Source organism: Chlorocebus sabaeus, chromosome 26 (assembly GCF_047675955.1).
Source record: "Chlorocebus sabaeus isolate Y175 chromosome 26, mChlSab1.0.hap1, whole genome shotgun sequence".
Classification (NCBI taxonomy): Eukaryota; Metazoa; Chordata; class Mammalia; order Primates; family Cercopithecidae; genus Chlorocebus; species Chlorocebus sabaeus.
In genome coordinates, this window is record NC_132929.1 from 43,931,714 (window position 1) to 43,945,771 (window position 14,058).

Here is a 14,058-nt window from a genome sequence, read left to right on the forward strand (position 1 = left end):
CATTTACTTACTCTCACCCCCACAAAACTCTTCTCTGTGGCTCCTAGGAATTCCCACTTACTCCCTTTGCAGTTACACTTGGGGAAATGAGAGTCTCCTTCCTCAGGGCCTTGTTTGGGTCTGAAGCCACACGGCATTGTTGAGACAGTTGCACTAACACTACAACTCTTGCTCCCTGCAGTTTTCCCGGTGCCCGGTGCCTAGTGGAAGATTCGTGTCTTGTACATCCTCCCAAAAGACACAGCCCGTTTGATTTGGTTTTCTTCTGCTTTAGCCTGTGGCACCACTAGACAAAGCCGCAGCCCAGAGAACCCGCTTTTGATACATACGTGAAAATCTTTGCACTGGGAGCCCTGCAGCGCCTCCTGTGTTGCTGTGGTGCGCCAGCCCTTCTTAGGACTGTGCTGGCACTATGAGTGATCCAGATTTGACAAGTGTATGGCACCTCTGAATCTCTGGCAGCACCAACCTAGCACCTTCTGGCTAACTCAAAGCCACTCGAGCTGGACGGACTTCCAGAAAGCCTAGCGCTCCTACTACTGTTTTCCAGGGCTATTGTACCGTGGCCATTGCTGGTTCCATCCCCTTATTTCTCTCCATAAGTCCTGGGGAAGTGGCTTAAGGCTATGACCAGTGTGGGCCACTTAAGCAGACCTCCCTGGAACCTCTCTGCCTGGTAACAGAGCCCAGGGAACAGCTCAGAATTCTCACAGCATTGGAAGCCCCCTTCTTGAGCTCTGCAAGGCCAGTGAATTCAGCAGCTCACATCTGGTTGGCTTTGGTGTGAGGTGTAAAGTAGATCACTCTTCCTGCTCTCAGCTGATGCTGCCTCATTGTAGCATGTGTTTTCACTCTACAAAGTTTTCACTCTATACTCTGTGTTTATGAACCAATAGCCTGAGCTTTGTCACTGTATCTATTGAGATAGAAACGAGAATTTGTAAATGGGCCTCTGGCACCGCAAGAATTGTCATAAGTGTTACAGCTTTTTGTTTGTTGCAGCTTCTCAGCTAGCACTGGCTTCATCTTGGAAATATGGAAGATGGTTCTAGCCCCCAAATACAGAGTAAGTCTCTTGGTAGATTGCCCTTAAGTCATTAGCTCAATCCTTCCTCAACAGGCTCCATGAGGTAAGAAGTGGGAATCCAGCTTGTGTGAGGGCCCTGAAGCTTTGAGGGGTGAAATGATTTGCCCAAAGTCACAGTGGGAAGCAGAAGAGCCAGGACTGGAACCCAGGCCAGACTCCAAACCACAGGCTCCTTCCATGCTTGAAAGGGCCGGACTCATGGTAGTTAATAAAATCAATACAAATCTTTTATTAAAAAGATCTGCTCATACCATGCATGGCTGAAATCATCTATTATTGTTGCTAGTTAGCCTCTCTTCTGTAGTTGGGTAATGTTGTCTTGCCACTGTGTTTGCCATCTCCAAGTGAAAAGAACACTTTTCTTTTTAAAAATTAATCTCTCCAAGTTTTCAGGCCCAGGGGAGGCTCTCGCATTCTCCTCCTTCAATAGTCCTGTCCAGGAAGGGTGATCTTGTGGATAAATTCATCATACTTCACTTTGCCGTTGGGTTCGATACCTGCTTCCCTGAAAAGATCATCCACTGCAATAAATCACATTAATTTTTCAGTTTGGCTTTAGTGTTCCATTATAAAACAGTGAGTTATTTGGGGACTGGAGCTCCCCTAAGGTCTTCCCTGAGTGTCCAGTTGACTATTCCTATAGACCAGGAAGTAAACCAGTGAACAGAAAGGGACAACCCACCCCTGCCCTCCTGAGACCACGGATTCCATTTAGAGCTAATCAGGCTTTCTGCAGGGGCAGGGAGTAGGGAGGTGTACTGGTAAGGATTCGGTCACTGATGCCACCCTGGGCTTTTTTTTTTTTTTTCTTTTTTGAAACAGTTTCGCTCTTGTTGCCCAAGCTAGAGTGCAATGGCACAATCTCCGCTCACTGCAACCACCGCCTCCCAGGTTCAAGTGATTCTCCTGCCTCAGGCTCCCGAGTAGCTGGGATTACAGGTGTGTGCCACCACGCCTAGCTAATTTTTTGTTATTTTTAGTAGAGACAGGGTTTCACCATGTTGGCCAGGCTGGTCTTGAACTCCTGACCTCAGGTGATCCACCCACCTCAGCCTCCCAAAGTGCTGGGATTACAGGCATGAGCCACTGTGCCTGGCCCACCCTGTACTTTTATTTTTACTTTTTCATGAAAATATGACCCCTGTGCCTGTATTTCTAGAAACCTTTGTCCCGGAGTTTTTACCTTCCACCTGCTCAGCCTGCAGGCAGAGCGAACATCCTCGGCAGCCCCAGGCTTCAGCCTGCCCCTCACTTGCCTGCCTTCTCCCCTAAGCCAATGCTCCTCACCACCCCTGTCCCCACCCCGAGAGGACTTAGTGAAAAGCACTGTCTGCTACCATCACTTCTAAAAGAAAGTATGTTTGGGGGATGGGGTTTTTATGAGAGAAAAATAAATCCAACTGTGTTGAGAGCTCACAGCATACAAGACTGCCATTGTTCTCCATCGCTCCAGAAAAAAAAGAAAAAAGAAAAAAAAAACTTCATTTGCTTGTTTCTTCTGGTTCTGGATTCCTGGGATAAAATACTAGCTTGTCCCAGGCGTTGGCAAGAGCCATTTCAGCTTGTATTCTCCACAGTGGCCTCTTGGGGCCCACCTACCATGCCTCTGTAGCCCATCCTCATCTCACTGCCCTGTGTCAACTTCCCAGGCCTGGACACCTTCCACACACACCCCTGCAGTCCGCTAGAAAATATCCTGTGATTCTGTGCTTAACTAGCCTTCTCCAAAGTACAATCCCCGTGCCTTGTGCCTAAGCTCATAGTAGTTCTGAGTATTGGGAGAATTTGAGGACACTAATTCATCTCATTTTGTGGAGAAGCTTCTACGATCAGCCAGCTGGCTAAAACCATCCTGGGGGGCAGGCCAACATCAGCTCCAGGGCCAGTCACTGCAGCCTCTTCCCATCTGGGCGAGAGACAGCACTTAGGTGCCGAGTCTGAGGACACCTGAGTAGAATAGCCTTTCACTCCGTCTCACTTCAAAGACCCATAAAAAGCCAGTGCTGAAGTCAGCCCATCCCAGGCCTCAGGAGGAAAAGGCTTCACCTGCAGCCGTTCCAAGGATGCTTTTTAATCAAACTGAAAATTGTCTTTCGATCGCCCAGAGAAAGGATTCCTGCTACTGGTATCATTCTTCCCATCTCCCGTGGCAAGTGAGAGGGAAATCGGTGTCCCTGCTTGTCTGGAACTCATCAGTTTCTGTGAAACATTCCTCTGCTGGTTATGAGAGATGTATGTGAGTCTGCAGCCATGGCATTGCTTTAGGACAGAGATCATTAACCACAAAAATAAGGCCCTGCTCCCTCTGCTGACTCCACCTGTTGCCTAGAGGGCTGGGCGGTATCCTGCAGGGGGTCTGGGAGGGAAGGACGGCCCATATCTTCCCTGTCCATGTGAAAATAGCCACAAGAGATGAGCCTGGAAAAGTGGGGTATGGAGACCCAGCCTGCTGTTGGGCGATTGATTATTTATTTATTTACTTTTGGAGATGAAGTCTCATTCTGTTCCCCAGGCTGGAGTATAGTGGCGCGAGCTCAGCTCTCTGCAACCTCTGCCTCCCAGATTCAAGCTGTTCTCCTGCCTCAGCCTCCCGAGTAGCTGGGGCTACAGGCGTGCGCCACCACGCCTGGCTAAGTTTTATGTCAGGCAATTTTTAAACTCTCTGCACTGTGCCTTAATGGCGGCAGCTAAAATCTGAGCAGACTGATTTGTAGAGTGGTAGCTCAGAGGGACCTGAGGGGTCACATTTTGTACCCTCATTTCTAGCAAGGAAAGTGAGGTGGGAGAGAGGTCTCCCAGCACCCAGGATTCAAACCACAACCTCAAACCCCTCCTCCAGTGGTTTATTGTGATTTGACCAGGGACGGAAAGTCCATCATTTTGAAGCCTGTTTTCAGCACCCACTTGTGGCCAAGCCCAGCTCTCCTGTCCCAACCACAGGCCAGCAGGGCAGCCTAACTAGAAACCCCAGGCTCTGAGGTCGGGGTCCCTGGCCTTGGGCAGAGGCAGAGCTGGCTGGCTGCTGTTGATGTGGCAGGGCTGGGCGGGAGGGTCCGCAGGCTGGAAGAACGAAGGCTGCAAATGGCCCGGCATGGGGGTCCCTTTGACAGTGTGTACAAAGGGCTTTCCTAGAAAACCCCAGGCTTTGTCCTGCTCTGAGGCAAGAAGGCCTGCTGGGCTGCAGGAAGGCACAAGGCAGAGAGACCCCTTCTCATGGGGCTCTGGGACCAGGAACCCCGCCTGTCTCGGCAGTTCTCCAAGTGTCCTGGCAAAGTTCCCTGTGGAGCCCCCTTCTGGAAGAGCTTAGAGCAGCCTGAGTTGGAAAGGAAGCAAAGCAGCACCTCAATCCGGAAACTCAACCTCAGCAGGAACTGCAGAGACTGCTGTGATGGGAGGAGGGGCAGGGATGTCTAGACCTGCCTTCACTCCCGCACTGCTGCTCAGGAGCCACTCACTCCCCTGCTTCTTTATCAGTAGAAGCAGGCACTTGTGCTCCCAGGGCTGTCATAGGCACTAGACGAAGCCCCACAGTGAGAGCTTAAACACAGGGGGAGGCCGGACTGCACACTCCAGCTGCCCTGCCCTGTGGGGTCAAAGCTGGGTTTCCCCGCAGCTGTCCCTTCACCCTGGCAGACTTCTCCCTGTGCCCCTCCAGGCCCCCTGGTTCTTCCCCAGGCTCCAGCACCCACCTAGTATGGCATCTGCTCACAGTCTCCTGTGCATGCATCAACAGAGGTGGTCTGCACCACCCTGGTGGCATCAGCCGGGCTTTGGTGTCCTCCTCCCAACTTCCTAACCCCCTCTGACTGGTGGGAGACAGGCCCCAGGCTGTTACCTTCCTTGTGGGTGAGCTTCTCCCCCAGGCTCGTAAGTTTTGACCGCAGGTCGGACGCCATGATGTAACCTTTCTTCTCCTTGTCCGCCATCAACATGGCTAGAAGAATTTCTTTCTTTGGGTCTTCTTGTTTTATTTGCATGTGCATAATGGTCAGAAAAGTGGAGAAATCCAGCTCTCCATTTCCATCTAGGAAACCCACAAACACAGCAGAGTGAGCAGGGGGAAAAAGGCTCTTGGGAAGCCAGTTAGCCTCCTGCTGGACCTGCACATCCAGTTCAAGGGTCACTGACCAGGGAACGTCAGGATGTGGCAGTGGTCACAGTGAAGAGGATGCAGCCTCTCCCACCGAGTTCCCACAACGGGCCCCTCACTGGACTGGACATTCTTCATTTCAGCAACGTCCTCAGTGATGATGCTTATCATCACCCCAAAACTCAAGAAAGCGGGGTCCCATCCACAGATGGAGGACTGGACTCCTCTACTCCCTTCTAGCGCTTCCCTCCTGCCCTGAACTGGAGGGAAACAGGTCCATGTCTCCATTCCACCTTTGACAACCACCACAGCACATCTACCAGGATGGATCAGCGCCCCCACCTGGGGCCTCAAGCCTCAGTCCCAGGCTGGGCTGCTCACCTGCCTTCCCCTCACTGCAGTTTCCACCTCAACCCCTCCTCCACACGCCCTGGCTGGGATGTAACTGCAGGAAATCAAAACTTCCCCTGACTACAACTTCCTATTTGTTTAGAGGAGACAGAAATCAAGGAAACCACCACCGCTTTGATGCTGGATCATGGGGTATCAGACCACTGAGCACCCCGCCGCCAGGCTGCAGGCCTTCAGAGGCCCACCTGGGCCCAGCGTGGCCTGCCCCAGGGCAGGATCCCAGCACCACTGTAGGCATTCTCTAGTGGGGCCTCCGGTTACCCTAGCAGATGGTGGTGACCCCCACAAGATGAGGAAGCTGGGGGCCTGAGACTGAGCAGCAGCCTGTGGGCTCTGGGTCAAGTGCTCTTCCCAGGAGACCCCCTTCCCCTGGGCCAGTCCCTCCTTCCTGAGTGTCCAGCCTCCAATGCAAACAGCCACCCCAGCCTCTGAAATTACTCCTTTTTTTCTTAGAAAAAAACACAACAAAACATAAAATCTGCTTCTGACTGTGAAAAGCCGTATATGTTCTCATTGTTGAAAATACAGGAAACAACAATAAAAGAAATAAAAATCACCCATAATCCCATCACCAGAGAGAACTACTTGGTAACATCTTGGATGGGTTTTCTTTCGGCATTTTTTTTTTTTTTTTCTAGCAATAGTTTTTCTAAAAACTATTGCATAGTTTTTAGGTCAGTCTTTGGTATCAGAAGAATTGGGTTCTAATCCTGATGCCATCACTGGCTCAAGAACTTAATGGCTGTAAACCTTGATCTTTGCTTGTAAAGTGGGTTAGGAGAAAGCCAGGCACAGTGGCTCATGCCTCTAACCCCAGCACTTTGGGAGGTCAAGGAAGGCAGATCACCTGAGATCAGGAGTTTGAGACCAGCCTGGCCAACATGGCAAAACTCCGTCTCTACTAAAAATACAAAAATTAGCCAGGCGTGGTGGCGGGCGCCTGTAATCCCAGCTACTTAGGAGGCTGAGGCAGGAGAATCACTTGAACCTGGGAGGCAGAGGTTGCAGTGAGCCGAGATCTTATCACTGCATTCCAGCCTGGGCGACAGAGCAACTCTGTCTCAAAAAAAAAAAAAAAAAAGAGAGAGAGAAAATGAGGTTAGGAGAATGCCTACTTCGTAGGGTTTTGCAGGTAAGCACATGACAAATACTCAACAAAGGGAAATGTTTCTATAAAACATTGGGATTGCTGTCAGCGCGGCTTTTCCCTGGGTTTGATAAGTCTGTTGGAACGCCTAGATCCCGAGGTCTGTGAGATGAGGCATCACTGATTGCTATGAGGATTCCAGGAAGCCGAAGTAAGGCACAGCACTCCTGGTCTGGGGCTGCCACAGCTGGGTCCCCAGGAGGCCTGCCTGCCAGCTGCCCCTCAAACTGCTGAGCTTTTCACACCTCTACCGTCTGCACCCACCTGCCGGGCCCCTCCCCACTCCCCGTTGTTCCCACCACCACTCACCTATCCCGTGGGTCTGCAGGTGCCGCTGCACCTCCCCTGGCGTCGGGCTGGCCCCCAGGCACCTCATGGCCACCATGAGGTCTGTGGCTTTTATCTTCCCCCTCTGCTGCTTGTCATACAGGGAGAAGCATTCCTTGTACTCTGCGCACAGCCCAGAGGCAGGGTCAGCAGCGTCTGGTCACTCTCCGCTGATGCCGCCCTCCCTGTCCTCAGTCTCTTCTCCCTCTTTTCTCTTCCCCTTCCTTTTGCCCACTCCCGCCATCCCTCTCTCCCCTCCCCTCCCCTCCCCTCCCAAGGGTGCTAGATATAGCAAATGAAAATACAGGACTGCCAAGTGAAACTGAATTCAGAAAAATACTGAATACATTTTAATTGTATGCCCCAAATTTTGCATAGGACATATACTTCTATTGAGAAAGTATTTGTTGTCTGAAATTCTATTTAACTGGGTATCCTGTATTTTATCTGGCTCCTCTTCCCTTCCTCCCTACTCCCTCCCTTCCTTCTCCCTCCCCCTCCCCCCACCAACCCTCAGGACTACAACTCCCAGCACAGTACCCCTCCAGGGCTCACAGTGGAGAGCAGAAACACACAGCAAGGCATCTAGACCCCCAGGGGACCTCTGCAAACACAACTTTTCTGGACAATGGGAATAATAAGACCTCAGGATTACTGTGAGAGCCAGAAATCCCAGGAGGCCTGGCAGAGAGTGGCCCTCATATGGTGATACTATCATCATTAGAGCTGGGGCATTTCTGAGCCTATTGCCCCCGCCCTGGCCTCCAGGCTGCTGAACCCTCAAGCTGTCCATGGACTCAGGCCCTGGTCCTGTTCTTAGAGGCTTCAAAGGGTCCAGCTGGGAAATTCTCCCAGGGTCTGAAGCCCTTTCTCCCTCGGTACTTGGTAGAGGTGGAAGGCAGCCGGAGCTAAGGCTCCCCTAAACCCACAGGCTCCCGGCCTGACACAGCTGTCCCACAGGCTCCTGGCCTGACACAGCCGTCCCACGGGCTCCCAGCCCTGGGAGTCCCAGCAAGGCCAGCTGGGAGTTCAGGGAAAGTCCCTGGGCCACACTGACTGAACGTCTGATTTGGGGGTAGGTGGGGCTGCCATCAGGACAGGGAGACTCTCATCCAGCCCAGACGAGGAACCCGGGCCTGTGGGTGGAGCCGTGGGAACCCAGTGGCCTGGTGCTGGCCATCCCAGGCTGGGGCTCAGGGCTCTGTTCTCTCTCCTGCTTCTCACACCACCCAGGTGGGTCCTTAGAGGCCTGGACAACAGCACCTTAGCTGATGACAGCAACAATGACAGTTCACATTGCTGAGCACTCTGCCCCCAGGTCCTCGCTTCATCCCCACCACCCTGTAACACGCTCCTCATATTCCCATGTGCAGACAGGGCACTGAGGGCTGCAACACTGACAGCCTGGCTGTGGGCAGCTCTGCCCACCAGGCCACACTGCCTTCAGTTCCAGGGCAAACAACGCTGAGTGCAGCAGAGTGAGGGAGAGGATGTAGAAGGAGCCCCCTCAAATCCCTAGCCCAGACCAGGGGTCCCTTCATACTCCCTAATGAAGGCACTCAGGCCTCCCTGGTAGGATTTCAGGGGTGTCACTAAAGACAGGCAGATTGCCATGTACCATTTAGAGACAAATTCGTGGCCTTTGTGGAGAGACTGAGAGGAAACCCCCAGCCCCACACACCTGCCCTTTCAGAACGTTCCAGAGCCTGAGCTTCCAAAGGGGCAAACCAAAGACAGGACCAGGTGGCAGGGGCCGAAGCGGCCCGGAGGAAGCAGGGCCAGAGCCTGGCCTAAGACCCCAGCTTTGATTCCCATAAAACGAAATTGCCTGCAAGAGGGCCCAGTGCCAGACGGGACAACGCCATCACTTCACGTCAGGGGGACAGAGAGAGGGCTGCCCAGTCACAGAGCTTAACCTTAGCACTGCAGGGGGTGCCCCTGGGACCTCTCATGGCCACCCTCACCTTGTCTTTCTGTCTGGGTTTGCCCCTGGGTGAGGGAGGGCCAGAGGCCCACTGCCGTCCCTGCCTGACCTGTGCTGGAAGGTGCTCATCGCACCCTTGGGGTCCAGAATCAGCCTGGATCTGCAGATGGGTGCACTTCACCAGTCCCTGACAAGCCCTGTCAGTCACTGGGGACCTGTGGTCCTTGCCAGCAGCAGCGCCAGGGCTCAAACAGAGGCCCACCTCCTAACAAACCTTCACATCAGATATGCGCTGTCTCCCTGTTTCACACGCCTTTAAAGACCTGGAAGGCCAGAGGTGAACTTGGAATTCCTGCACTGGAACAGACAGCAGGGTTTTGGAGACCCACCTGGGCTTCCCACTGGCCCCTTCCTCCACCCTCTCTCCACTCTCCCTCCTCACCTCCTGGCTCTCCTTCCTGCTTTTCCTCCTGCCAGGTCGGCCCTCTAACATACTAGCACCTATATTTCACCACGTTCCCCTCCCTCGATGGTGACCCCCGTGAGGATGGGATTTTTGTCTTTGTGTTCACTGTTGTAGCTCTAGTGCCTGGAACGGGGCTAGCACAAAGAAGGGACACAAACATTTGTTGAATGAAAGGATTAATTGGGTTAAATGAATTGGATTAAAAATCCCCTTTAAGTCTTCTCTTTGAAAATGCAAATCCCCCGGGACAAGAAAGAGACCTGCGCAAGGCCTAGGATAACACCAGCTGTGCTGGATGTTTAACCATCAGTTCTGATCATATATGTACTTGTGTCCTCTGCACTGTACAAACATAAAGGATGTGTAGCACAGAATTTACAAATAATACGGAAATGTACATTATTCTTTATTATAAATTCCATCTAGGGCTGGGCGCAGTGGCTCACGCCTGTAATCCCAGCACTTTGGGAGGGCGAGACAGGAGTATCACTTGGGCCCAGGAGTTCGAGACCAGCCCAGACAATATAGTAAGACCTCATGTCTACAAAATATTTAAAAATATTTTGTGTGTGGTGGTGTGTGCCTGTAGTCCCAGCTACTCAGGAGAGAGAGGTGGGAGAATCCCTTGAGTCTGGGTGGTGAAGGTTGAAATGAGCAGAGATCAAGCAATTGCACAGAGCAAGGCTCTGTCTCAAATAAATAAATTCCATCTAGCCACTTGATTACCACAAATGAGTTTTTTTTGAAAGAGTTTCAGTCTTGTTGCCCAGGCTAGAGTGCAATGGCATGATTTTGGCTCATTGCAGCCTCCACTCCCAGATTCAAGCGATTCTCCTGCCTCCGCCTCCCATGGAGCTGGGATTACAGGCGTGCACTATGCACCATCACGACCGGCTATTTTTTTTTTTTTTTTTTTATAGAATCTCATTCTTGTTGCCCAGGCTGGAGTGTAGTGGTTTGATCTCAGGTCACTGCAACCCCTGCCTCCTAGGTTCAAGTGATTCTCCTGCCTCAGCCTCTTGAGTAGCTGGGATTACAGGCACCTGCCACCACACCTGGCTAAATTTTTTGTACTTTTAGTAGAGATGGGGTTTTGCCCTGCTGGCAGGCTGGTCTCGAATTCCTGACCTCAGATGATTCACCCGCCTTGGCCTCCCAAAGTACCAGGATTACAGGTGTGCACCACCGCGCCCAGCCAGTTTTGTATTTTCAGTAGAGATGGGGTTTCACCATGTTGGCCAGGCTGGTTTTGAGCCCCTGACCTCAGGTGATCCACCCGCCTCGGCCTCCCCAAGTGCTGGGATTACAGATGTGAGCCACCGTGCCCAGCCCAAGTTTTGCCAACTCTTATATCCATTGCCAACCTATAGTTTTGATTCGACCATGATTTGACAAATGAAGCTGCATGCCAATGAGTGTGATTCTTTTTCCAATGAAAAATCTGATGTGATCTACTGTTAAACTATTTCTCACCCTTGTACCAAATACATTCATTAAATTGAAACCTATTTGAAATCACCAGCTCTACTGATCACAATAGGGCTGTCTTTTTAACTTTCTGTATAGATAGATGTAGGGACTGAAACATTGTTTGATCCTACATTATTTAATAATGGCTGGCTTTAACATCCTGCTTGCAAAATTCCTAAAAAATGGCTGTTGCTAGCTGTAGTGAGCCAGCCCCAGCCTACATGTGGGTGACACCTGCCTGTGCCTGGCCCAGCGTCCAGCACGTAACTGACATTATCTCCCTCTGTCCCTGGCTCACAGCAGCCTGGTGAGGTGGCATATCCCTATTTCACAGGTGAGAAAACCGAGGCTCAGGGTGATTAGGCTTCAGGTCTGCTGCCTCCAAAGCCCCTGTTCTTTCCACTTCGCTAGGCCACCCCGTCCAGTCTTTTATACACTCGTTAAACACTGGTGGCCACTTTCTTGGTGTCAGATACTGGGATACAAAGATAAATTACCTTCTTCCCTTCTGGGAGCTTTGGCCATCCCAGGAGGGAGGGTCAGTGAGCCTTAAAACCAGGCATGGGTGGGAGGGTGCTGAGGCTGAGAGCTGAACTCCAGCCCTCAGTCCACCATGCAGTATCACCTTTGGACCTGGACAAGAGGGTGCTGCCCCAGGCCCTGTGTTTTAAAAGTCCCTGCTCCTGCCCTGGCCCTCCTCTTGGGATAAAGAGTTTGAGGGGTCTACGTGGAGGTGCCCACCTGGAGCTCACAATTCCTGCCCCTCTAGACCAAGCTCAGAATACCCAGAACTCTGGAACTCCTGGCTGGGTAACCCTAACCCCACTTGGCTGGGCTCTCAGGACCCTGCCCTGGATCACAAGGGCCCAAGGTGCCTGTAATTTGTTGTTTTTGTTGAGACAGAGTCTCACTCTGTCGCCCAGGCTGGAGTGCAGTGGCACGATCTTGGCTCACTGCAAACCCGCCTCCTGGGTTCAAGCGATTCTTCTGCCTCAGCCTCCTGAGCAGCTGGGAGTACAGGCACCCGCCATCATGCCCAGCTAATTTTTGTATTTTTAGTAGAGACGGGGTTTCAACATATTGTCCAGGCTGGTCTCGAACTCCTGACCTCGTGATCTGCTCGCCTTGGCCTCCCAAAGTGCTGGGATTATAGGCGTGAGCCACCGCGCCCGGCCTTGGTACCTGTAATTTTAGCTCCAGTAGTCAGCGAAGGACTCACTGAGAAGGCGATGTTTCAGCAGAGACCTGGAGGAATAGGGACGCCTGGGGGGACTCTCAGGCCCATTGACGTCCACTGTTGGGACAGGTTCAGGGTCACAACCTCAAGCAGCAGCTGGCTGTGCCTCCTGGGCCTCTCCTGCCAGGTATAGGGTGGCTGCAGTCATGAGGCTCCCCTGGCTCAGGTCTGGGCCCCTGAGTTCTTTGTAACCCAACCCTTTGTGCTCTTGGCCTTGTGGAAATAGAGCCTGCACAGTGTGAAACTGAAGCCTGGTCGAGGGCTGGCAGAGTAGGGGACCCAGGGAATGAAGTGCTCACACCCAAACCAGGCTTGATGCCAGGGCAAAGGGGACTCAGTGGACCCCCTCCCATTTTACAGATAGGGAGACTGAGGCCCAGAGAGTAGACGCATCCTGCCGGAGAGTGCAAACCTGGCCTCTGTTCTGTCTCAGTTACAAAGCCCCTCCTCTTTCCCTGCTGTCAGCCATACCTTTAATGGTCTCTCTCTCCATCCCCAGTCCCCTCAGTCCCCAAATCCAACTGGTCAGGCTCTGGAGGGAAACCTAGTGGGCTCTGTCTTAGCGCCCTGGCTTGTAAATCACACTGACATGTAGAAAGCCACATTTCTATTTTGGAGGCTTACCCCCGACCCCCAGCCCGCCGACGGCCGCCTCCCTGCAGCTCTTGGCCCCGTGGGCGGGTTCAGCTCTCGCCCAGCCACCTTCCTTCCCACCAAGAAAACATGAGCAGAGCAAACTGCCTAATGAGACCCATGTTTTGCTGAGTTGCTAATTAAAGAACAAACCCAACCTACCATTAATTTGGTCCTGGGAAAGAAACTTGGCCTGCAGCAGAGAAAGGAAAGCAGTCAGGGGAGGGCTCCACCTGAGGCTCACACCCCCAGCCCTGGCCAGGCCCACACAGACCCTCACTCACCATCCTGGGGCCCCGGCTGCCACCCGTGCGTTCGCTGCTCCCAGAACCGCGTTCAGTTTCCTCCAGCCTCAAGTCTAAAGTCTGCCAAGCTGGGTGGAGGCCCGGGTAATAAATGCCCGGCTGCCATGGAGACCGGGCCCGACGCCACCAGGGTCAGATTCCAGCTTCCTGAGCACAGCTCAGGACCCGCCACCCGGGCAGGTTGGATTTTTGAGGAAACGGGGCCGCGGAAGGCTCTCCCTGGGCTCAGAGTCTCCGCCTCCAGAAGCCGCAGCAAAGGGACAAATGCCAGTTTCTTCCTGGGAGCCCTGGACTCCAGGAAGGGGTCTTCTCTCTCCTGGGACTTGGCGGGGACACCATCAAGCTCCGACTAGAGTTGGACACTTTACACCCTGGGTCGTACTGAAGGCTCGTCACACACCATCTTGGAGGAGGAAGGGAACCCTTCCAAGATGGCCCAACTCAGAGATGGGAACCAGGGCGCGCAGGCTTGGGGCCTGCAGGGACACAAGCTTCGGTGCTCTCAGGCTGGGATTCAGTCCTCCCCGCCTGCTGACTTGCTGAGTGGCAAGTCATTCTACCTCAGTGTGTGCCTCAGTTTCCTCACCAGCTGAATGACAGGGCCGTTGGCAAAATCAAGTGGCCAGCGCACAGCCAGTTCCCAGCCTGTGCCAGTTCACCTCCTGCCTTCTGGGGACTTTACAGGTCGGGGAGGGGCCTGGGCTGGGTCTCCAGCCCCACTGCAGGCTCCTCGGGGGCTTGGAGTGAGGCCTCTTAGTGCCAGTTACCCTGGCCAGGAAGGCTCCCCTTTTCTTCCTTCCTTTCCTCTCTCCACCCTCAGCCCCACCCCTTCCGCAGAAGCTGCTGATGCTCCCAAGTCCTCAGAGGTTCGTGCTGCTCCCCTCCCCCACATAGGAGGAAATGGGGGCAGGGTGTGAGGCTTCCCTGGCTTCTTCCCCTTGAGATCCCATTTCCCTGTTTG

At 53.0% G+C, this 14,058-nt stretch overlaps 1 protein-coding gene across 1 annotated transcript; it reads right to left on the reverse strand.

Annotated features, from left to right (window-relative positions):
• Positions 1-1,291: 1,291 nt before the first annotated feature.
• Positions 1,292-13,310, reverse strand: CALML4 (calmodulin like 4). The gene is given in 6 exon segments (XM_008016118.3): positions 1,292-1,608; positions 4,923-5,111; positions 7,045-7,185; positions 12,955-12,985; positions 13,077-13,134; positions 13,136-13,310. Coding segments are annotated over 6 exon segments (585 nt in total). The 5' UTR covers positions 13,204-13,310; the 3' UTR covers positions 1,292-1,510.
• Between the last annotated feature and the right edge of the window lie 748 nt (positions 13,311-14,058).